Source organism: Hyla sarda, chromosome 5 (genome assembly GCF_029499605.1).
Source record: "Hyla sarda isolate aHylSar1 chromosome 5, aHylSar1.hap1, whole genome shotgun sequence".
NCBI lineage: Eukaryota > Metazoa > Chordata > Amphibia > Anura > Hylidae > Hyla > Hyla sarda.
The window spans coordinates 132,542,129-132,567,913 of NC_079193.1; the positions used below are offsets into that span (position 1 = coordinate 132,542,129).

General features: G+C 40.9%; 1 protein-coding gene across 3 annotated transcripts in view; it reads right to left on the reverse strand.

Moving 5' to 3' along the window:
- TNS3 (tensin 3) overlaps positions 1-25,785 on the reverse strand; it is a 356,556-nt gene that overhangs the window by 179,953 nt on the left and 150,818 nt on the right. For all 3 annotated transcript variants that reach the window (XM_056520279.1, XM_056520280.1, XM_056520281.1), the window contains exons 2-4: positions 9,073-9,184; positions 7,458-7,495; positions 319-357 (exon numbers count right to left, since the gene is read on the reverse strand). In XM_056520279.1, the coding sequence (XP_056376254.1) occupies positions 319-357; positions 7,458-7,495; positions 9,073-9,184 (189 nt within the window). The remainder of the gene's footprint in view (positions 1-318; positions 358-7,457; positions 7,496-9,072; positions 9,185-25,785) is intronic.

Here is a 25,785-nt window from a genome sequence, read left to right on the forward strand (position 1 = left end):
TTATTATAAATGTGGTAGTAAATTAGCAAGTGGAATATACAGTATATATAATGGGAAAGGGGGGGGGGGATGACCAGTTGCCCATAGCAACCAATCAGATCGCTGCTTTCATTTTTGAAAAGGCCCCTAAAAAAATAAAAGCAATCTGGTTACTATAGGTAACTGGTTATCTTGATCTGATTGCTTCCTATTGAAATTTGTTGTTACTGTTCTGTAGACAATTTTTTACTCTCCTCAACTTGTTGTTCTTTGTTTTTCTGGAAACATAATGTTATAATCCCATTTGTGAACAATGAAATGTAATAAGTACACACTTACCAACTCATAGTTTACAGGAAGAGAACACGGAGTCACCACCTAAGGAGCAAAAAATAAGTTATTACATATACTAAAAATCATGAGCAAACAACCGACTTGGCGACCTTACTACGCATTTGGATCAAACTGCACTATTGACTTCACTTGTATATGAAAAAAGTAATAAGAAAATCTAGTGCTGCATCCAAGACTGGAAAGATTAAAGTGTCCTATTTTCATTAGCCTGTTTTGCCTACCTCCATTAATCTGAGGCAACGGTGCAGTGGGGTCAGGTTACCACTTCCTTTCCTAGTAGGAACTTCAGCCATGTAACACAATCCACTCAATGCTATTTATTCTAAATAATTTGGCCTTATGTGAACAATCAGCCTCGGCTTACCAAAACCACTGGCTCCGGTACAGCCAGGATCTGGAATCAATCCACAGCACCTCACTCTGAAAAGAAACAGATGTCTGTGTCTAGCCTGCCTGCTTTAGGGTAAGAAAAAATATAAGGAGGGGTGTGTATGTCACTCAGTGACCACAATTCACAATTTAGGAATTAATGTGGACATATGGATTTACTCTTGCCCCTAGATAGCAGAAGTGTATAAAGCTATTCAAAGCTATTCACATTTTTGTAAATATTTTATTACATCTTTTCATGTGACAACACTGAAGAAATAACTTTCTGCTAAAGTAGTGAGTGAACAGCCTGTATAACAGTGTTTAATGTTGTGTCCCCTCAAAATAACTCAACATGAAGCCTTTAATGTTGATACACCCCTAAGTAGAAAAGTCCAAATTGGGCTCAAAGTGTCAATATTTTGTGTGGCGATTATTTTCTAGCAATGCATTAAGCCTCTAGTCATTGAGTTCACCAGAGCTTCATAGGTTGTCACTGGAGTTCTCTTCCACTCCTCCATGGCTACATCACTGAGCTGGTGGAAGTTAGAGACCTTGTGCTCCCCACCTTCTGTTTGAGGATGCCCCACAGATGCTCAAAAGGGTTTAGGTCAGGAGACATGCTTGGCCAGTCCATAATCTTTACACTCAACTTCTTTAGAAAGGCAGTGATCGTTTGGGGTCACTGGGGGAGATTTATCAAAACCTGTGCAAAGGAAATGTTGTCCAGTTGCCCATAGCAACCAATCAGGTCCCTTATTTCATTTTGCAGAGGCCTTGTTAAAAATGAATGAAGTGATCTGATTGGTTTCTATGGGCAACTTTTCCTCTGGACAGGTTATGATAAATAAATCTCCCCCATTATGTTGGAATACTGCCCTGTGACCCAGTCTCCTAAGGGTTAGGATTATGCTCTGCTAGTATGTCACAATACATGTTGGCATTCATGGTCCCCTCAATGACCTGTAGCTCCACAGTGCCAGCAGCACTCATGCAGCCCTAGACCATGACACTCCACCACAATGCTTGACTATAGGCAACACACACTTGTCTTTGTACTTCTCACCTGGTTGCGGCCCCACTAGCTTGACAGCACATGAACCAAATAAGTTTATCTTGGTCTCAATAGTCCACAGGACATGGTTCCACTAATCCATGACCTCAGCCTGCTTGTTTTCAAAAAACAGTTTGTGGTCTCTCTTGTGCGTCTTTAGAAGAGGCTTCCTACTGGAAAGACAGCTATGCAGGCAAATTGGATGCATTTTGCAGGTATGGTCTGAACACTAACAGGCCGATGGGCAATCCTGGGGGTCCCCAGCAGCGGGACCCCGGCGATCTGACATCTTATCCCCTATCCTTTGGATAGGGGATAAGATGTCTAGGGGCGGAGTACCCCTTTAAGCTAACAATCAAGTTTACAAGTTTTTATAGCCTTAGCTGAATGGCAGCAGTTCTTCCAATGGTTTACAGCTTCAGACTTGAACTATTGACCCTCCATTCTTTTCACTTATACAAGTGTCTCTAGTCCTCCAAAAAACATATTTACTTAAACCCTTATCAGTGATAGGTAGAGATGAGCGAACTTACAGTAAATTCGATTTGTCACAAACTTCTTGGCTCGGCAGTTGATGACTTATCCTGTGTAAATTAGTTCAGCCTTCAGGTGCTCCAGTGGGCTGGAAAAGGTGGATACTGTCCTAGGAAAGAGTCTCCTAGGACTGCATCCACCTTTTCCAGCCCACCGGAGCACCTGAAAGCTGAACTAATTTATGCAGGAAAAGACATCAACTGCCGAGCCGATAAGTTCGTGACGAATCGAATTTACTGTAAGTTCGCTCATCTCTAGTGAGAGGCTAGGTTACCCATGGGTTCCCTGTAACAGCAGAATACAACACTATGGAAAGTATAAGTATTGCCACTCCTAATTGTGCGTTGTGTGCCATATAGTAAAGCACATGAAAAGCATCTTCATGGTCACTTAACGTGTTCGTTTTGCGGTTACATGAGGCACTGCATGCACTGGTCTTTATTCTTACAGTAGAGAAGTCATTAATTATAACTTTTTGTGAATTGGGACATTTAAACTTGCTTTTTTTTTTATCCCAATCTAAATTTAGTAGGAGTCTGAGTCGGTGCATTGTACCCAAAATTTAGTCCAACTCCGACTCCTCGACTCAGTCTCCACAGCCCTGGTTAGCACCCTTTATTTCATCCGTTATTAAATGTCCGTTTCTACACAGAAAACGGACATTTAATAACGTACAAATGCTCATAGTGTGAAAGCAGCCTTACATTTTAAAAATCATAACCCTTTCAATTTTGCACCTAGAAATCCATATGATAGCTTATTTTTTGCGCCATCAATTCTACTTTTTAAGGACATCAGTCATTTTACCCAAAAATTTACGGCAAAAGGGGAAAAAAAAATCATTGTGTGACAAAACTGAAGGAAAAAAAACACCATTTTGTAAATTTTAGGGGCTTCCATTTCTATGCAGTACATTTTTCAGTAAAAAATGACACCTTCTCTTTATTCTGTAGGTCTATATGATTAAAAGGATATCATACTTATAAAGGTTTGATTTTGTAAAATGTATACGTTTAAAATTGTCATCTTCTGACCCCTATAACTTTTTTGTTTTTCCACGAACAGGGCAGTATTTTTTGCGCCGTGATCTGAAGTTTATATCTGTACCATATTTTTTTTTATCTGACTTTTTGATCGCTTTTTATTCATTTTTTTTTTATCGTATAAAAAGTGACCAAAAATACGCTATTTTGGCCTGACCCGCTATGGCGTTATAGAAAGGGAGCGGATTCAGGGCATAGACGTAAGCTCTGGGACATTAAGAGGTTAATTAAATGTATATTTAAAAAAGTAATCTTATCAGTAATACTACAAAATATAAAAAGTTTTTTTTATAATGCCCGTGACTCTTCAAAGGGGTACTCCGATGGAAAACTTTTTAGGAACTGTCCAGAGCAGCATATGTTTTCTATGGGGATTTTCTCCTATTCTGGAAAGTTCTTAAAATGGACAGAGGTGTCAGCAGAGCTCTGTGTTCCAAAAAAGAAAAGAATTTCCTCTGTAGTATTCAGCAGCTAATAAGTACCGGAGATTAAGATTTTTAATAGAAGTAATTTACAAATCTGTTTAACTTTCTGGCACCAGTTGATTAAAAAAATAATAATTTTCCACCGGAGTACCCCTTTAAGGCATCTGACATTTGAACCCTTGTAAACGCTAATGAGTCACATGACACCAGGGAGAAAAAAATGGCTAAGTGATTAGGCCCAATTTGGACATTTCCACTTAGAGGTGAAATCACTTTTGTTGCTAAGGTTTACACATCAAAGGGGTACTCCGGTGGAAAACAATTTATTTTAAATGAACTGGTGACAGAAAGTTACACAAATTTGTAAATTATGTCTATTAAAAAATCTTAATACTTCCAGTACTTATCAGCTGCTGTATATTTCACAGGAAGTTCTTTTCATTTTGAATTTCCTTTCTGCCTGACCACAGTGCTTTCTGCTGACACCTCTGTCCATGTCAGGAACTGTCCAGACTAGGAGCAAATCCCCATAGCAAACCTCTCTTGCTCTGGACAGTTCCTGACATGGACAGAGGTGTCAGCAGAGAGCACTGTGGTCAGACAGAAAGGATATTCAAAAAGAAAAGAACTTCCCCGTAGTATACAACAGCTGATAAGTACTGGAAAGATTAAGATTTTTTTATACAAGTAATTTACAAATCTGTTTAACTTTCTGACACCAGTTGATTTAAAAGAAAATGTTTTCCGGTGGAGTACCCCTTTAATACAGGCTGTGTACTCACTACTTCACATTGTAGCAGAGTCTCATTTCTTCAGTGTTGTCACATGAGAAGATATAACAAAAAATATTTATATTTCACCATGTTGAATGTACTACCTTGGTTTCCTTGGGGAAAAAAAAGCAATTGAAGGTTGTGCCATAAGTTTTAGTCACATTAGTTTTTGTAATTATTTTATAGTTTCTCTTTTTATCTTGTTTTTTTTTTCTTGTTTTTTTTCAATATTCATCAACTAAGTGACTCAATGAGCTTACATGACCTTCTGTAGTAACTATATAGGTTTTGGATTTATAGCCCACGGCTTGTAGGACAACAAGCATTTACTAACCAATTCAGGTTGAAATCAGAGCAGTCATTAACAAGGGAAACACATCTGGACTCCATAAGTATTATCCTGTGCATTAAATACAGTGCTTTTGGAAAGTTTGCAGACCCTTTTTTTATGTTGCAGCCTTGTGCAAAAAGAATAACATTTAAAGAATAAATAATTTTCCACCATCATTCTGCACTCAATACCCCATAACAACAAATCAAAAACAGAATGTTAGAAATGTTTTCCCCCTAATTTATTAAAAAGGAAAAACTAAAATAATGCATGGACATAAGTATGCAGACCCTTTACTTAGTTGAAGTGCCTTTGGCAGAGATTACAGCCTCCAGTCTTCTTAGCTATGATGCCACATGGTTTAAACACATGGATTAAGGGATTTTCTGCCATTCTTTTCTGCAGATCCTCTCAGGCTCTGTCAAGTTGGATGGCGACCGTTGGTGATCAGCCATATTCAGGTCTCTCTAGAGATGTTCATTTGGGTTCAAGTAAATTTGGCGCAATGCCCTCAATTAGAATGTTAACCTTTGTCCCAGTCTGAGGTCCACAACACTCTGAATTAGCTTTTCATTAGGAACAACTCTGTAGTTTGCTCCATTCAGCTTTATTTTAACCCTGACCAGTCTTTCTGTACCAGGTGCTAAAAAACACCAACAAAGCATGAAGCAGTGACCAACATGCTTAAAGCGTACCTGATCAGATCCCACAAAAAAGAATTAATAATCGGTACATAATCCTGACCATGTATATCTAATTATTATGCATCTATCACCTATATTTATTATAAAAAAAATACCTATTTTCATTAGGGAGCTTATTGGTGTGTCTGCAGCCTTGTCCGTGAGTTTTCTCTTGTCCATAACTCATGGACAAGCCTGATGTTGCTGCAGAAGTGATTAGTGTCCCAGTAGGTATGGGGACCCCTAGTGGTGGGATTTTCAGGGGCAGTTTTCTTTATTAAATATTCAAAAAAAAATTAAACAACCATATTACAAAAGGCGTTTAATTTATATCAAAAACATATAAAAAGTTTTTGAGTCTGACAATACCCATTTAACGGGTAGGGAAGGTATTGGGCAGGTGATGACCAGTACCTGGTTTCCTCCAGAAATGTCCCTTAGAATAGAAGCCAAACCAGAGAATCTTGCTTCTCACAGCCAGAGTCCTTTAGGTGATCTTTTGCAAACTCCAGATAGGCATTCCTGTGAGGCCTTGTTCACACAGCAGAATTTCCGAGTGTAATCTAGCAGAAAACTTCTGCATGGAAATTCCATTATTTTAATGGAATTCTGCTGCACTGTGACGCATTTTTGACCAGTACTAGCGCCGGCTGGTGAGTTGGACGGACATTCAGAAGTTTTTATGCCATATGAACATAGCCTGAGGCTTCTTACTGGCTACTCTGCCATGAAGTCCAGATTGGTGGAGTGTCATAGCCCAGATTGGTGGAGTGTCATAGCCCAGAATGGTGGAGTGTCATAGCCCAGAATGGTGGAGTGTCATAGCCCAGAATGGTGGAGTGTCATAGCCCAGAATGGTGGAGTGTCATAGCCCAGAATGGTGGAGTGTCATAGCCCAGATTGGGGGAGTGTCATAGCCCAGATTGGGGGAGTGTCATAGCCCAGATTGGGGGAGTGTCATAGCCCAGATTGGGGGAGTGTCATAGCCCAGATTGGGGGAGTGTCATAGCCCAGATTGGGGGAGTGTCATAGCCCAGATTGGGGGAGTGTCATAGCCCAGATTGGGGGGAGTGTCATAGCCCAGATTGGGGGAGTGTCATAGCCCAGAATGGTGGAGTGTCATAGCCCAGAATGGTGGAGTGTCATAGCCCAGATTGGGGGAGTGTCATAGCCCAGATTGGGGGAGTGTCATAGCCCAGAATGGGGGAGTGTCATAGCCCAGAATGGTGGAGTGTCATAGCCCAGATTGGTGGAGTGTCATAGCCCAGATTGGTGGAGTGTCATAGCCCAGAATGGTGGAGTGTCATAGCCCAGATTGGTGGAGTGTCATAGCCCAGATTGGTGGAGTGTCATAGCCCAGAATGGTGGAGTGTCATAGCCCAGATTGGTGGAGTGTCATAGCCCAGATTGGTGGAGTGTAATACAAAATTTAGCTTTTTATTTAAGCACCACAACATTACGAAATGTGAAAAGGGTATGAACACTTTTTGAATGCATTATACATGGCTGGGTAAGACTATTCTCAACAGTACAGATTACTTAAGGATATCATTATACTGAGCTTTCTACACGGACTTACATGCTTGAGAACCTTACTCCATGTCTTGACCAAAAGGCATGTTTTAGTAATGACTAGAGAACACCACTATAATATACAACAACATGCGAGCAAAAGACAAATGTTTACGGTTATACCAGGGAAAAGGGTAAAGCATTGCTCTTTATCATCATTTTATATGACAAGGGGCAGAATCTGTGGAAAGTTACATAGTTTATAAGGTCGAAAAATCACCAAATCAACATATATTCCTATTGTGTCCTTTTAGTTTTGATCCAGAGAAAGGCAAAAAGCCTTATGAAGCTGCATATTAGTGCATATAGATAAAACATGCATATATATATACAAGCTTACCTTCACTTCACATCTTTTGTGACAGACATACTTGCAGACTTAAAAAAAAGAAATGTATTTTATTGTTAAGTATTCAGAGCTTTACTGTCTCACAGTTTAATCACTGGCTGTGTTACAGAAGAAATATTTCCCAATGCCTTTAGAAAGGCTATGAAGTAAATTGTAAGCATACAAGGGTGTTTTCTACATAGAAAAAGCTTAGACATTGTACAAGTTCTAAGGGTTTCTAATATTCTAAGTAGTTTAATTCATCACTATGTTTAAAGGGGTACTCCGCCCCTAGACATCTTATCCCCTATCCAAAGGATAGGGGATAAGATGTCAGATCGCCGCAGTCCCGCTGCTGGGGAGCCCCGGGATCCCCGCTGCGGCACTCCGCTCTCATTACAGCACAGAGCGAGTTCGCTCTGTGCGTAATAACGGGCAATACGGGGGACGGAGCAACATGACGTCATGGCTCCGCATGAAAGCAGCCTAAGTGTTGTATCCTTTTCTATGTATACTGACTGACAACAAGTATGAGAGTCAAAATGATGAATCACAAAAAAGAATTCAGTAAAGATCTACTTTGTTATGCAAATAACATTCTATTTAAAATCTGATAAGATGTTTAATAAATTTGGCCAACCAGTGGCTGTCTATGAGCCACAAACAGAAATTTACACAAGCTATAAGCTGGTAGAGATTTCTGATACATTTTACACCTGGCTGAATTTATAATCAATCTGTTCTGCATTGGGAAGCCATGCCTCTCCCAATAAGCCACGCTAGAATGTCCTAAAAGGTCGCAATTTTTGTGCAGAACATGCGTGAATCAACTGTGCTAAAAGGTCCTTAAAGGAGTACTCCAGAATAGGAAAATTGTACTCCATACTGCCAGCAGTAAAAATAATAAAGAGGTACATACCTTCCTTCACTCCCCTGGCTGCCTGCTGCCGGGGCCGAAAACTTCACACTGCTGCTCAGCCTATCGCCAGCCGAGTCGGGACTTCGCTGCGGCCGGTGTTTGGCTGAGCGCAGTATGACTCGCCGACCACCAGCAACCAGGAAGAGGATCACGGCGGAGACCGGAGCGGGTGACCAAAGGCACCAGGGGAGCAAAGGAAGGTATGTACCTCTTTGTTACTGCTGGCAGTATGGAGTACAGTTTTCCTATTCTGGAGTACTCCTTTAATAAAATGTCTCCATAGTGTTTTAGAAAGTTTTGCAACTTTTTATTATACATCTTTATGCTTAATTTACCTAAAACAGGAAAGACATTTAACTCAAAGACTTTTAGTATACTTGTAATTGTGTTACACTTTTATCATGACACAATCGATCATAGGCATCACTAGAATGCATCATGGTGAAACATTTCTGAAAATTCATTCCATTCCATGATGGAATGGTGTCATTCTTGGGCACTTACATTCAGATTCTTAGTTATATATGCCATGTACAATATAGAGATTGTCACCCTACAATTCTATTCTCTATTTTTCATTGCTTTTCATTACCAGATCCAATCAACCATTGGTAGCGCACATGTATATATCCACATGTTATAAAGTATTTACGGTCTAAACAAAGAACCGATTTACAGACAAAAATACGCTGATCAGTAACTTGATACCTCGGCATGATATTCCCTGGTCGCTCACAGGCTGCTTGCAGACTGAGCAAGGCTTCGACTTCCTGAAATATTTCTGCTTAAAAGTGTGAGAGCTTGAAGCAATATCTTCTGGCTGCAAGACAAGTGGGACAACCACAAAACAATAGTTAAAATAAGTTGCTAATTCCCACTGGACGTACGTAAAACACATGATCATTAAAAAAAAAACAGAATCATAAAGAACTGGCTTTTTCTGCAGAGATGTTTTATAAGCAAAATATATTGAACACAAGCAAATGATTAGCACAAAAAAGTTGACAAAACCACTAACCACACAGTGGCTTTCCACATGCCTCAAACTGTAAATAATACAATACAATAAACAATAGGGAGCAAAGTTCTACATAAAAAAAATACATTGAAAGAAGCAGAACTGTACATTCTAGTCCAACAGGACACACCAAACAAACTATTTAGGTTTAGCTTAGCTAAAAGTAGGTTAAGGTACAACAAATGTCTGGAGAATGAACGTTTTGGCGCACACGATCAATGATACCAGGCGTTGGACAAACAAACTTTTTGGGAATATGCTTTCATGGGAAGATCACACATGGAATGGCCACTACTAGATGAACATTATAACCAAGATTGACCATTTCAGACAATGACCGACAAAACTATTGTCCACTGTTATCTACAACCCAGCACTCATGTGAACATAACTTATCCTTTCACAAAATTGAAATGAGTCTATAGACAGAATACAGGATTCATAGATATACAAAGTGAGCTTCCTGCCCAGGAAAACCATTTCAATGTTCCTTCTTCTATCACGTCACTTAGACTGTGGTCACAAGAATGAGGAGGTTCTGTCGGGGCACACAGCGTGTAACCATGAGACATTTCAAGAACATAAACACAATGTGATCATTCAGTTACGATAAAAGTCTTCCCCTTCTACATATCAAGCATGCAATCTAGTATATGTCTCCACATATAACCAAAACAAGCTACAAAAAGGTCACTGAAATGGATGAGAATCACAAGACTGAAGTAAAGCAAACAGACTAAGACAATCCCACGATAGGATTTAAGCAGCTACTCGAGACTCTAGGGCTGAACTTACGATGCAGAAAACAGATCGCTCCAAAGTTAACCGAAATGGAGTCAGCTCGCACCTCATCCTCTTCTCTAACACAGTGCCTTAGTCCGAGCAGCTGTAGTTCTATTCAGGTGGGAGAGGCTAGAACTTCATAATTATGACTTTCGGCAGCACAGACCTGCTTTTCAATTTTTTTTCTTCTTCGACACAGCAGAGTGCCCTACCCTGACCCTTACGTATATGAAGCCCAAAAGAAAAGTTCAATTAAGTGACAACTGAAAGGCTTCTTTATGATGAGCCAGGCCCCCTGGTTAGAAAACCTCTGGGAGATTGCAATACACATGAATTTCTATACTGCAAAAGCCACAGCAAGAAATGCCACTACAATAGGCACAGATATTCCGCTGCCTCAAGGAAAAAAAGTCATTATACACATTTTTTTATTTTAAGTTTAGAATATCAGAAATAGTAACATTTAAGAAAAAATAGAGAACTAGTGACAAAAAGGCTTCCTCATATGATCAGGAATACATCTATGTTAGCAATGTTATATTTGTAAACAATTCCAATTAAATCTAGTTAGCAGACATGTGAACACTGTACAGCTATACCATTGTGTACCATGAAATCACTGGTTTCACACTGGTATAATACAGACCCTAAGAGGCCGCCATAAAAGCTTTAAAGCTTATAATGCTTCAATTACATTATAATGAATTCTGAAAAGCTGGTCACAGCAAAACTGGGGAAAAAAAATTAAATAAATAATGTGTCAATGGGATTCTGCTGCGCTGTGTGCAGGGTGGAATTTCAGAGCCAGATGTTTCCATGTCTGCAGAAAGAATGAACCTGTCCATTCTTTCTGCGAACTCCACATGGAATGCATAGACGTCTATGAGGCAGCGCATTCTTGTTATGCTGGCGCCCTCAGTCTGTGGAATTCTCATGTGTGACTATAGCTTTATAGCTTCGATGAGGTATCCTAGCAGTTTTTAGTGGACAATACAAGAGTAGTCTACAGCACTTATCCAACACTATTCATACACAACACCATTCAGTTATAAAGCTATTGTGAACAAAGCCTTGGAGATGTTAACATTTCATAACATAATGTAAGTATTCATGATCAACAGTGCAGAAAAATATTGTTGGTGTATATGTTTACATTTATTATATGTGTATATGTTTGCGTACCAGCAGAACGCTATTTCAACATATACTGCTGAGTACCTGAGCTGAACCCATTTCTTTCAATGGAATGAACTGAACATCATTTACCAAGCCTATACTGTAAATTCTATTTAAAAGCATGACCCCCAGTTCTTTGGAGCATCGCAAAATTACAAGATAGGATGAAAAATAGACAGTCACTAGTAGACTACATTCAGTCCACTAAAATGAATGAGTATGTGGAAGTAAACATCACCGCTCTGTCCTGCTGGTACACCTAGGCATAAAACAAGTGTCGGACACTTACATTTAAATCTAGCTTTAAAGGAGTACTCCGGAGCGCTGGTACTTAAAAAAAAGTTTACCTCATCTGACAGCTCTTTCAAACACTTTTCCAACGATACCTCATTTGTCAAATTTAGCCCAGCCATTCTCTTGTAATTGCCACCTGTAACAGTAAGCAGCCATGTCATAAAGACTACATTTCCCATGACTCCCTGCGCCAGCTTCCTGTTAGCTGCTGCTCTCTGTCACTCCTCCCCCCCCCCCACCAGGAAATTATAATAAACTATAATAAAGTGATGCCCACAGCTCCTACCCTTGTGGTTATCTCCTCCCATCCTCCCCCTCCCAGCCCATCAGCCCTCTCCATGTGCCCACTAGCCCACTGATCCATGTGCCCACTAGCCCACTGATCCATGTGCCCACTAGCCCACTGATCCACTCATCCATGTGCCCACTAGCCCACTGATCCACTCATCCATGTGCCCACTAGCCCACTGATCCATGTGCCCACTAGCCCACTGATCCACCCATCCATGTGCCCACTAGCCCACTGATCCACCCATCCATGTGCCCACTAGCCCACTGATCCACCCATCCATGTGCCCACTAGCCCACTGATCCACCCATCCATGTGTCCACTAGCCCACTGATCCACCCATCCATGTGTCCACTAGCCCACTGATCCATGTGCCCACTAGCGCAGTGGTTCCCAACCAGGGTGCCTCCAGCTGTTGGGAGTTGTAGTTTCACAACAGCTGGAGGCACCCTGGTTGGGAAACACTGCACTAGCGGTGTCCCAAGAATGCTGCAGCACTACGCAAATAGCGTAGGGCTAACGTAGGCAGCGATAGGAGCCTAGCGTTAGCCCTACACTATTTGCGTAGTACTGTGCATGCGCAGACTAAATTAACTTTGGGGGAGTAGCCGACTCCGGGCTGGGAGGCCGGCACAGCCCGCAGTGACTCATGGGAGTGGTGAGTCACCGGGCGAAGATGGCGACGGATCATGAAGAAGACGCGGTCGAGCGTCATCACAGGACACAGCTTCCGGCCAGATGGAAAAGCGAGGAGAAGTCCAGGAAGAAGCCGACATGGACAACGCGAGTATATTAAAATGTGATATAACTTTTATTAATGCTTCATTTCCCCCATAAAGAGGTTGCGTCGGAGTACTCCTTTAAAAGGTTGTTAAATTCATGACATAGTAAAACATTTTTACCATAAATGGACACTGTCAGAATCAAAAACTTTTTGTTGGACATCTTAGCAAAACAATAACCTCCCTAATATATTTGCTAAAATATTTTCTCACCATTTTATAATGCAGTTTCATTATCTGCACTATTTACACCTACAGCATAAGCTGCAGATATTAATGGAACTAAATTATTAAATGCAGCATCACATCTGCAGTAGATCCTATAGGTGTGAAAGTATCTGCTACCTTAACAATGCTGAAGGTGAAAGGCATATAAAGTGCAACTATAAACGCTATAAACTGTGTATTCTTGTCTCTAGAGGGCAGTATTCTATTGGAGAATTTTCTGGCTGGATAGACTTGAACACGTACACCAAGTAATATGCTTAGAGCCAATCTGCCAATTTCATTATACCGCCACAGAAACAAAGGATTAACCAGGAGCAAGAGCAGTGAGTGACACTAGAGATCACTTTGCCTCCTAAGAATTTTATACACAGTATCCTTAAAGGGGTTTGCATAGGGTTTGCTATGGGGATTTTCTCCTGCTCTGGACAGTTCCTGATACGGGCATCAGGTGTAAGCAGAGAGCACTGTGGACAAGACAAAAAAGATACTCAAAAAGAAAAGAATTTCCCCTGTGGTATACAGCTGCTAAAAAGTACTGGAAAGGTAAAAACATTTTTAATAGAAGTCATTTGCAAATCTGTTTAACTCTCTGGCACCAGTTCATAAAAAAAAAAAAAAAAAGTTTTCCGCCGGAGTACCCCTTTAATGGCTACATCTATTGTGTGGAACACACATAGATATAGAACAGGTGTTATGAGAAGACCATATAAAGTGTGCTACAGGGGGACTAAGGGCACCTGCATTTGTGCCAGGAACCAGGGCACACAACATATGGCAGGTTTATATAAATTCATTCTCCTGACTTTACAGTTACACAGGAGGGCTACTACCTCACAAAACTGCAGAACTCAGATTTGTTTACAGCTCTTTTAGAAGGGGTTCATGCTGCACTATAAAACTATGCAAAGTAACATTTTCAAGTATAGAACAAATATTTTCTGGAAGCCTTAGGGAAATGGTAGTTAAATGATATATTTTCCAAACCAAGGGTAGGTTTACACATACAGTGTCCTGCGCAGATTTCAATGTAAACTAAATGACTGAATACACCTTCAAACCTGTGCAGGATACTGTATTGTGAATAGATCCTGAAAAAGGGAAACTGACAGCAGGGTCCCCCGCACTAACCTGAATATACAGGTATAGTTGACCCTGTTTCTAGTGCTTCCTTCCCGGTGAAAGTCAGTGCAGCTGTTCCGGAGATATTCATGTAGTAATTTGTTCTTATGTGCAATGAAGGTATTAAACGCGTTACAATCAGGGTCTGCTATCAGTGTCCATTTAGTGTGAGTCTTTCTCATCTAATTCAACACTGGATACCCTGGATAAATTGGAAAATAAAATTCCATTACAAAATTCTGCCGGCATCCTACTACTTTAATGCAATGTATAAAACATAATTCAGCAAGCAGGAGTGGTTCCCCCAATGACGTTTCACACCAGATTGGCACTGTGGCCCATTAGAAAAATGGAATAACCTACGTGTTTTCATATTTTATACATTCTTGTGTATTAATCCACTATAAAATAAAGTAAAACTAGACAACACAATTCCCATTCATATTATTTATCCTAGGCAAAGTCAGGTTAATATAAGTATCTGACCACCACACTGATAAGAACAGGGGGTCCAGTGTCCCCCCAGATGGAGTAGTATGCATACTGCTGCTCTACTCAAACTTTACTGCACTCTGCTATCTCTGGCAGTCTCACTCACTTTTGAATGGATGTGTGCATGCTTAACCGCCGCATCACTCACACATAAGGACATGGGACCTCCATTATTGTGATCACTGTGGGTCCGAGTGTTAGAACCCCCACTAGTCAGACTATATCACCTAGGCTGTGCATAGAGCACAACTTTTATATATAGGATACCTTCTTTAGTCTCTGCAGAGACATCAGCTCACCCCTGATTACGCTCCACATCTATGCCCGGACAGGTGCAACCCATCACAGAGAGGAACCAAGTGGAAAAAAAGGATCCAGCGCAGACTTCATTGCACAAAGTCTGTGCTGGATCCTTTTCTTCCACTTCTTTAGTTTCTGTACAGTGTCTCTAGTGACAAAGATTAATGTATATGGCAAGCATTACAAGGTAATGCTAACTTACATGTGGTTACTTAGAGATTTGCTTGTAGCTGCCGCTCCTGACCCGGACTGGATGGCAGGGATACGGTACAAATCAGGCAGCTATTTTAGCCAGCTGTGGAGTCGTCTCCCACTCTTTGGAGCGGCGTGACTAGTCTTCTGCATCCCGCCCGCCCTCCCGGTTTTTCTACTTAGTTGCTATAATTTATTTGAAGAGGGTTTGACGCCCAGAATAGTTGGGTAGACTTCTTATGAGTGGGCTGGTGGTCATAAATTGTAAGCTGTAATGTGATTATTATTTACTTGATGCTGATTATTGTTTATTCCCCTACTCCTGTCACTCTAAATAAACATCGCAGCCTTCCACCATTTTTATGTCTGTCTCTTATTGATAGCTATGTCAGTAACTGGGGTCCGTAGTTTAGATATACTACTTCTTAAGCAGTGGGGCCCAAAACATTGTGTCACTGCTAGACAATAGAAGATTAAGTACAGTACTGTATTACTACTTTCTTTCGGCAATGCAGTCCTATCACTCATAAAGAAGGTGGATATACATGTACAACACCAGACCTTCTTGTAGTACTGCCAGAGAAAGAGACAAGGTGACCAGGACTTTCCTGGTTGGACTTGATGGACGTATGTCTTTTTTCAACCATACTAACTATGTAACTATGTAACTAGGACCTAGAAGACTGATGATGATTCCCTGGAGTTTTTACTTTTACAGTGTAGTACTGGACAGAGCTCGGTATGGAAATATCACTGTGGGACTCCTTGTCTTCCTGGCTGAGTTTTTTCTTTAGTGAAAGCAGGCTATGTTTTTTACCCAAATTTCATTCCAGATATCTAGCAGATCCAAGTCAAATCCTGTAAACTTAAGTGTGCGTTCACACTGAGTAATTCAAGAGGAATTTACTTGAGTAATTCCTCTTGAATTCTCCACTTAGAAATAATAAACATCAGCTTTGCAATTGACTTCGATGTATTTTACTCTGCACTGTTCACACTGCGTAAATTCCGCTCGCGGATTTCCGTTCTGCTAGAAGAAAGAACATGTTCATTCTTCTTGCGGAAAAAGTGAGCAGAAGTCCATCGAAGTCAATGGTAAAAAAAAATTCCCTTTCGAAATTGTTTTCGCACGGAAATTCTGTGCAAAAAAAAATAAAGAAATGAAAAGGGAAATTCTAATTGGTGGTTGTAGTCCAGAAAAAAAAAAAAAAAACAGTTTCCTCCTATATTCTGGCAGGAAAGTCCGCAATGAATTCCGAGTGATTCTTGTGCAAATTCCGTGTGAACGTAAACATAAATTCCACGGCAGAATTTTTACGCGAGGATTCCTCTCCAATTCCTCATTGTGAATATACCCTTAGGCTGTTTCCACTTGTTTTTGTTTTTTTAGGCGTTTTGCTGAAAAATGGCAGCATGGCATTTTTGTATGGAAAAATTGATGTGGCCACATTAGCAGGGATTCAACAGGAAAACACAAAATGCCAAACCCACTTTGCATTTTTGCTGCCATTCGGCAGTTTTGCCGAATCGCAGAATGTTGAGACTACGGCATTTGTTTATGCAAAAACGACATCGTTCCAGCAGCCTCAGAAGGAAGTAGTGATACATAGCATCCCTACTTCCCTCCGGAGCCATACAGCTATGCTGCGCTGGAATATGTCCCTGCATAGATCAGGATTCAGCTCTGCTGCCCAGCAAGAATTTACAGTGAACCTGCAACGTGAATACAGTATACACATTACTGCTTCACTAAACCCCCTGCTGAGCTGAGCGCTATGAGCCAGCACAGCAAGGAAAGAGTTAACTTATACTGCTGAACAGTGTAGGTTAACCCTTTGTGTGGTATATAATGTATACAGCTATCTATAGATAGCTGTATAAAGTGTATACAGAAGACGAGGTTCACCTACCTCCCTGTAGTGTAGCTCTACCCCCTAGTGATGAGACCATTAGGGGGCAAAGCTACAGACAGGAGCCAGGGTGGTAAGAATGAGGCTCTGTTCACATTGTATGTTTTGTATAATGTGAACAGACCCTTCTGGCAATGTCTTCCCAGACAGGGAGACTCCAGCTGTTTCTAAACTATAGCTCCCAGCATGCACGGACAGCCAAAGGCTATCTGGGCATGCTGGGAGTTCTGGTTTTGCAGCAATTGAAGTCTCCTTGTTTGGGAAGACATTGCATTATGGGCTCTCTCCAGCACAGAGTGACGAATGTCCTAACCCATTTTTTGTAGTTTTTTTTTCTACACATTTGAGATCTGTGTATACAGAGGATTACGGCGGATTTGTTGGACTATAGCGATAAATTGCATTTTTTTTTTCTTTTCATAAAATGGGTAACAAGGGCTGTGGAGAGTGTTTTTTTATTTACTTTTTAAATAAAAAAAATTCCAATTTTTTTTTTCTTATTTAATTTTCAGGCGTAGTAGTGGAAGCAGACATATAGATTGAAGGCATTACTAAGCTGGGGCTTTAGCCCCAAAATCAGCTAGCGTTAACCCTCAATTAGTACCCCAATACCCAGGGGGTACCAGGAAGAGACAGGAAAAATGGCGCTCCTGGGCCTAAGCGGTAACAGGATGCCATTATTTAGGCTGGGGAGGGCAAAAAGCAATGGCTCTTGTCAACCCTGGTAACGTCAGGCTGTTGCTGCTTGGTTGGCATCTGGCCAAGAAAAAAAATATGGGGAACCCAATGCGTTTTTATTTATGAAAAAAAGCATAGGGTTCATAATATTTCATTCTCAGTCAGAAACCAAGCAAGCAGCAACAGCCTGAGGTTACCAGGGTGGGCTAGGACCATTGTTACTGTCCCTCCCCAGCCTAAATAACGACAGCCTGTTCCCACCTAGACGTGCCACTTTTGACACTTCGGGTCTGTTGGTACCAGCTCTTCCCAGTACCTCTGTGGCGGTGGGTACCAGGGTAATATTTGGGTCTTAGCACTAGCTGTTTTGGGAGCTAATGCTAAGCCCTAGCTCAGTAGTGGATTTCATCAATAAGATGGCTTCCACTACTAAGCCTGAAAATTAAATGTAAAAATATATGACAGATTGGAAGAAAAAGTGTATTTAAAAAAAAAACACTCCCCCACAGCCCTCGTTAGCCATTTTATTAATGCTGGAAGTTGTAGTTTAGCAACAGCTAGAGTTTCCCTATCTGGGAAGACACAGCCAGAAGTGTCTGTTCACATTATACAAAATGTACAATGTGAACAGAGCCTCAGACATACCACCCTAGCTCCTGGCTGTAGCTCCCCCCCCCCCCCCTAATTACGTGATCACATAAGCAAAACCAGAAAGTCGCAGCGGAGACTTTTTTTTGCCTACATGTGACATACGCACATCATAAATTTGTGACTACAAGCTACTTTTGTGCGTCTGTAGTAAGCAAAAAAAAAAAAAGGGCTCTAAATAACTTGATAAATGTCCTCCTATATACAGCTATTTATAGATTTAGTATTCTGTACTCCTCTATAGTATACATGGGTACACTCTGCACCCCTGTATACTAGGGCTGCATGATATGATAAAAATGTGCGATTGCGATTACAGAGGTAACATAGTAACATAGTTCACAAGGTTGAAAAAAACTCCATCAAGTTTAACCTATATCCCTAATGAGTCCCTACTGAGTTGATCCAGAGGAAGGCAAAAAAAAAAAAAACTCTTACTAGAGGTAAAAATTCCTTCCCGACTCCAAACATGGCAGTCAGAATAAATCCGTGTATCAATGTTCTGTTCCTATATATACATAACCTGTAATGTTATTATTCTCCAAGAAAGCATCCAGACCCCTTTTGAATTCTTTAACAGAGTTCACCCTGACAACCTCCTCAGGCAGAGAATTCCATAGTCTCACTGCTCTTACAGTAAAGAACCCCCGTCTGTGCTGGTGTAGAAACCTTCTTTCCTCTAGACGTAGAGGATGCCCCTTGTTATAGATACAGTCCTGGGTATAAATAGATCATGGGAAAGATCTCTGTACTGTCCCCTGATATAGTTATTAGGTCTCCCCTAAGCCTTCTTTTTTCTAAACGAAATAACCCCAATTCAGATAATCTTTCTGGGTACTGTAGTCCTCCCATTCCCCGTATTACTCTGGTTGCCTGTCTTAGAATACTGTGTACAGTACTGGGCACCAGTGTACAAGAAAGATATAGTGGAGCTGGAGAGGGTTCAATGTGTGGTCTGACTAGTGATTTGTACAGCGGTAGAAATATTTCCTTGTTGTGGGCATCTATGCCGCTATTGATGCCCCCCATGATTGTATTTGCCTTGGCAGCAGCTGCCCAACACTGGTCACTATAACTAAATTTACTATTAAAGGGGTACTCCTTTTATTTTTTTTAAACTGGTGCCAGAAAGTTAAACAGATTTGTAAATTACCATAGGAGATAGTGCAGCACTGCGTGAGTGTGCTGGATTTGGAATAGCAGGTGGGAGTTGGTGTAGCTGTAATGCCTCAGGTGGTGCTCAGATAATGCAAGCAAAGTTCATAGTATCCGTGAAGAGAAATGAAGATATCGGCACTCACCAGTGTGGCTGCAGGGTCTTCTTTATTGAGACATACTCACATGCGGGGTACAGAAGAGAGGGGAGTGGGGGGACAGGTGGTGGCGACCGAGCTCTAGTTTCGCACACTTGGTGTGCTTCATCCTCCTACAGAGGAAATTATTTTCTTTTTGGAACACAGTGCTCTCTGCTGACATCACGAGCACAGGAAATTATTTTCTTTTTGGAACACAGAGCTCTCTGCTGAATCACAAGCACAGTGCTTTCTGCTGACATCTCTGTCCATTTTAGGAACTGTCCAGAGCAGCATATGTTTGCTATGGGGATTTTCTCCTACTCTGGACAGTCCTTAAAATGGTCAGAGATGTCAGCAGAGAGCACTGTGCTCGTGATTCAGCAGAGAGCTCTGTGTTCCAAAAAGAAAACAATTTCCTCTGTAGTATTCAGCAGCTAATAAGTACTGGAAGGATTAAGATTTTTTAAATAGAAGTAATTTACAAATCTGTTTAACTTTCTGGCACCAGTTGATAAAAGAATAAAAAAATTAAAATACTTCCACCAGAGTATCCCTTTAACTAAGACTCCTAAGTCCTTTTCCACATCAGTCGTCCCAAGTGTGCTCCCATTTAATATGTAATCCCAGCCCGAATTTTTCTTCCCCATGTGCATTACCTTACATTTATCATCTGCCACTTCCCAGCCCAAACCTCCAACCTATCCAGGCCCATTTGTAATAATGCACTGTCCTCTGTCCTAGTGTTTACCGCTTTATAGAGTTTAGTATCATCTGCAAAGATTGCTACTTTACTATTCAACCCCTCTACAAGGTTATTAATAAATAAATTAAATAGAACAGGACCCAAGACGGACCCCTGTGGTACTCCACTAGTAACAATCACTCAATCAGAATAAGTACCATAAATAAGCCCCTTCTGTTTCCTATCACTGAGCCAGTTACTTACTTACACACGTTCTCCCCAAGCCCCATCCCTATCATTTTATGCACAAACCTTTTATGTGGCACCGTCTCAAATGCTTTGGAAAAATCGAGATATACGACATCCAGCGATTCCCCCTGGTCCAGTCTGGAGCTCACCTCCTCATAAAAGCTGATCAGGTTAGTTTGACAGGACCGATCCCTCATAAAGCCATGCTGATATGGGGTCATACATTTATTTTTATCAAGATATTCCAAAATAGCATCTCTTAGAAAACCCTCAAGCAATTTACATACAACGGAGGTTAAACTAACAGGTCTATAATTCCTTTTTAAATATTGGCACCACATTTGCCATGCGCCAGTCCTGGGGAACTGTCCCTGTTACTATAGAGTCCCTGAATATTAAAAATAGTGGTCTGTCTACTACATTACATTATTCCTTTAGAACACGGGGGTGAATGCCATGTGGAACTGGTGATTTGTCTATTTAGATTTTTTGTAGGCGACACTGTACTTCTTCCTGGGTTAGACAGGTGACCTGTAAAGGGGAGTTTACCTTATCTCGTATTTCACCTGGCATTTCATTTTCCTCGGTGAATAAAGTGGAGAAGAATTTGTTTAATATATTTGCTTTTTTCCTGATCCCCATTTATAATTTCTTCCTCATCATTTTTTAAAGGGCCAACACTTTAATTTTTAACCCTTTTGCTATTTATATAGTTAAAGAACATTTTGGGGTTAGTTTTACTCCCTTTGGCAATGAGTCTTTCTGTCTCTATATTTCTTTTATCTGTTTTTTACATATTTTACATTTTTATTCATCCATATTGGTTTTCTTTTATTTCTGACCCTTTTATTCCCATAAAGGTATTTTCATCTTACAGTGAGAATTTAAGATATTTTTAAAAGTCTCCCATTTAGTATCAGTATTCTTGTTTTTGAGGTAAATATTACAATTTTGATATGTGATTGCGATATAATAAACAAATGGTGAAATCCCCCCATTTCATGTCTAATACCCTAATTTCATATTCATATTTTTTTTCTGGCTTATGAAGTGACCAAAAATGTGCAATCCTGGTATTTAGTATTTTTTGTATGCTTATGCCAATGACCATGCTGTTTCATTAAGGTTATATTTTAATAGTTTAGACATTTACGCACATGGCGAAAGCATGTTTATTTTTGTTCACAATATTTTATTTAAAAATGGGGAAAAAGGGGGGGGGGGTGATTTAGGGTAGGGTCAATCGACACAGATCTGCAGCATATTTTACTCTGCGGATCCACCGGTAACCCGACCGTTAGTGTGCCTTCAGCTGTTTACCCCCCTCTGCCGCTCCGAGCAGTCACACAGGGCAAATCATCTTGCGAGTTACCATATGCAGTGTACTCAGACATTGTGACTGCTCTGGGATGTCTGAACAGACTGCGAGCGTGCGCAGCAACTCGCAGGCCCCTGTGTGACTTGCGGATTGCCTCTACAAGCAAGGGGGGGGGGGGGAGAAACAGCTTGAGGCACACTAACTATCGGGTCACCGGCGGATCTGTGTCATATCACCCTACCCCTAAACTTTTATTAGGGGAGAGGCTTATTCACATTTATTACCTTTTTTCACTTTTTATTTTTTTTAGGGCAGTTTTTTCCAAACAGTATGTCTGCAGTTGTTGCAATACTACAACTCCCAGCATACCCAGACAGCCAAAGGCATGCTGGGAGTTGTAGTTTTGCAAAAACTGAAGACACACTGGGGACTATTACTTGCAATCTTGTGCTGTGCCATAGAAGCCTATAGCACAGCATTAAACAGTGTTATCGGCGCTCCAATACTACAGGCTGCTAAGGCATCCTGCTATATTGGAGTGCCGATCAGACGAGCCGGAGGCAGGTAGGGAATTTCCGCCCGTCCTCTCAGCTGATCGGGATCCCGCAGGTTTTACCACAGGTGTCCCGATCAGCTACACTGAGCTACCGGCATGTGCTTTCAACAATTAGACGCAGCTTTTAACTTTGATCGTGACGTCTAAGGGGTTAAGCCAGCATCAAACGAGCTCAGCTCCTGAGCTCGCTTCATAGACCCCCCGCCTGCGCCGTATATAAATGGTGGCCAGCTGTAGTGGGGTAATGGCATCTCCTCTCAGCACTTGGCACGGCTGGGTGGAGAGACTGCGAGACTCATGCCGGAGGGACGGGGCTGTGCTGCACGGAGGCCGAGCATAAAGCCGCCTCCAGGACAGGAGCCAGGATTGGCGGCTGCAGTGTTTCACATGAAAGTCAGCTCCTGTGCTGCACGGCCCGGCCTCTCCGGTATGACTATAATCGCAAAATTTTGCAACAGACGAATTTGTTATATCACAATCCACAATTAGAACGATTCAATTGCAATAGATGGTACAGCCCTACTGTATACTAGAAGGCCAGGGGAGGCGAGTAGTGATGCTGTACATTACTCCTCACCTCCTTACACTCTGTGAGTCGGGTGCTCTGCAGTGAAATAACTGCCACCGGGTACAAAATTGGCTGTTTCCACACACCAGAAAAAAAACACAAACAAACAAAAAAAACTGCCAAAAACGCAGGAATAAGCCGTGGTAGTTTTTCTGGCATTTTTTCCTTAGATTACTTTTACAATACTGTAATGTCTTATTTGCCACATGTAGTAGAAGGTCACCTCTGGGAAGCTATCTGCATTCTATACAAACACAGCACAAAGAGGTACAGAAAGGCAATAAAACCAAAACACCCATTATATAAAAGTAATAAGCATAACGAATGAAGAAATATGGGAATGATTTGTTAAACCTTTTGCAGAGGAACACTGGAGCAGTTGCTCATAGCAACCAATCAAATTTCAGCTGTTAATGTTAAGAGGAAAACCGCAGTAAAGCTAATTAAATGTATTCACCAATAGGCTTTGTGTGGTCTTGTCTCCCTAAGGGGGTGTGTGTGTGTGTGTATAAATAATGACACATATACCCCCATAGCACTAAGTTTTGTCACAACCTGACATGTCAAAGTGACATGTTTGAAGCTTTAATCGTGAGGGTCCAGGTGTTGAGACCTACTGATACCTAAATGTATGAACAGCAGTGCTCAGGGCTGCGCAGGTAGCCTTAAAGGGGTACTCCACTGGAAAACATTTTATTTATTTTTTAAATCAACTGGTGCCAGAAAGTTAAACATATTTGTAAATTACTTATATTTAAAAATCTTAATCCTTCCAGTACTTATCAGCTGCTTTATGCTCCACAGGAAGATCTTTTCTTTTTTAATTTCCTTTCTGTCTGACCACAGTGCTTTCTGCTGACACCTCTGTCCATTTTAGGTACTGTCCAGAGTAGGAGCAAATCCCCATAGCAAACCTATCCTGCTTTGGACAGTTCCTGACATGAACATAGGTGTCAAGCAGAGAGCACTGTGGTCAGACAAAGGAAATTCAAAAAGAAAATAACTTCCTGTGGATCATACAGCAGCTGATAAGTACTGGAATAAGTACTGGAAGGATTAAGATTAATATTTTTTTAAAATCATTTACAAATCTGTTTAACTTTCTGGCACCAGTTGATTAAAGTGGAGTACCCCTTTAATGAGGCTCAGCTCAGCTCACCTCCTCGAGAGTGGCGCCAGCATGGTACAAAAATATTGAGAAAATTCACACAGTTATTACACAATGCATTTAAAAAGTCTCCAGACCCTTTCACTTTTTTCACATTTTGTTATAATGTGGCATTGTGCTAAAATGTAAAAAAAAAAAAAAAAAAAAAAAAAAAAAAAAAACACGTCATTCTGGACTCCATGACAAAGTTAAAACTGAATGTTAGAAATCTTGGCAAATTTATTGAAAAAGTTGAAGTGTCTTTGGAAGCGATTAAAGCCTCCCGTCTTCTTGGCTATGATGCCCCAAGGTTTACAAATCTGGATTTGGGGATTTCCTGCCATTGTTTTCTCCAGATCCTTAAAGTGTACCTGTCGTCAAGAAAAACTTTTGATATAATGTTGATAATACAATTATATGTATATTTTTAATATACATTGATTAAAAATTGTGTATATTTTTGGGTGAAAAATGCTGTCCCTGCAGCTATTGCCTATGTGTCTCTATGATGCGTCCAAATACAGGAAGTGAGGGCAGGAGAAGCAGGGCTCTGTGCAGACTCTTGGCTTGTCAATCATCCTGAAGTATGAGACAGGAGCATGTTATAGAGCCTCAGTGCACACTGTTCTGCTTTTTCTTACTGCACAGAGGCCTGCTTGCCCACCATCACTTCCTGTATTTGGACTCCTCATAGAGACACACATGCAATAGCTGCAGGGACAAAAATATGCACATTTTTTAACCAATATACATATAATGGTATTATCTACATTATATCAAAAGTGGTTGTTGTATGCCGCTTTTGCTAGTTGGCTTTCTTGTGTTGATTTTGGCGGACATGTGCCAAATTTATAAACCTTGTTCACAGCATATGGTAAATTTGGTGCATATTAAACAGTATTCAATTATTGCTCTGTACTGGGTTGGGGTTGTGTGGGGTTGTTTGTTCCAAAATTATACAACTTTTTTTTTTTTTTAAAAGCACATAATTTATGACCACTGCACAAACCAATCCAAAAAAATGACTACTGTGCGACATCTTACACATTTGTCTATTTTTAGAATTTTACATTCTCATTTAGGGGTTATTGAGTGCAAAATAATGGGAAAAAATTGATGGTTTTCATTTTATTTTAGAACAAGGAAACAACATGAATTGTGAACATAGAAAACGGGTCTGAAAACTTTCCGAATGCCTTGTATGCATTGTGCCGGGCAGGTGAATTTTTTATCCCACTTCCACCCCCTTGATTTTATTATGCCGGCGCTCAGATTGTATAGAGCAGGCTCCTTACAACTGCCGGCTTCATACCCTGATTTCAGTAGCTGGGGGCTGCCGATAATACCCAGCATGCAGCGATCACTGCTGGTGGCTATTAAACATTTTAACCATCCCTGTGGTCTAGTAAGGTGGATCGCCCCTCGCAGTGCAACGGGGGGGGGGGGGGGGGGTGTTTACCTCTCAGCCATGGATATGTATTTGATTGAGCCTGCCTGCCAACCAAATGAGCACAGATCACACAGATCAATAGAGTTTCTATAGAACTGCATTGATCTGTATGAGGAATCTAATGATTCCTTCTTAACCCCTTCCCGCAGAATGCCTTATATAAACAGTGGGTTGTTCAGCTAGTTCGTGCATCCCGCCATTTATATAAGGCATTCAGTTAATCCTAGCGGGAGACAACTTCTGCCTG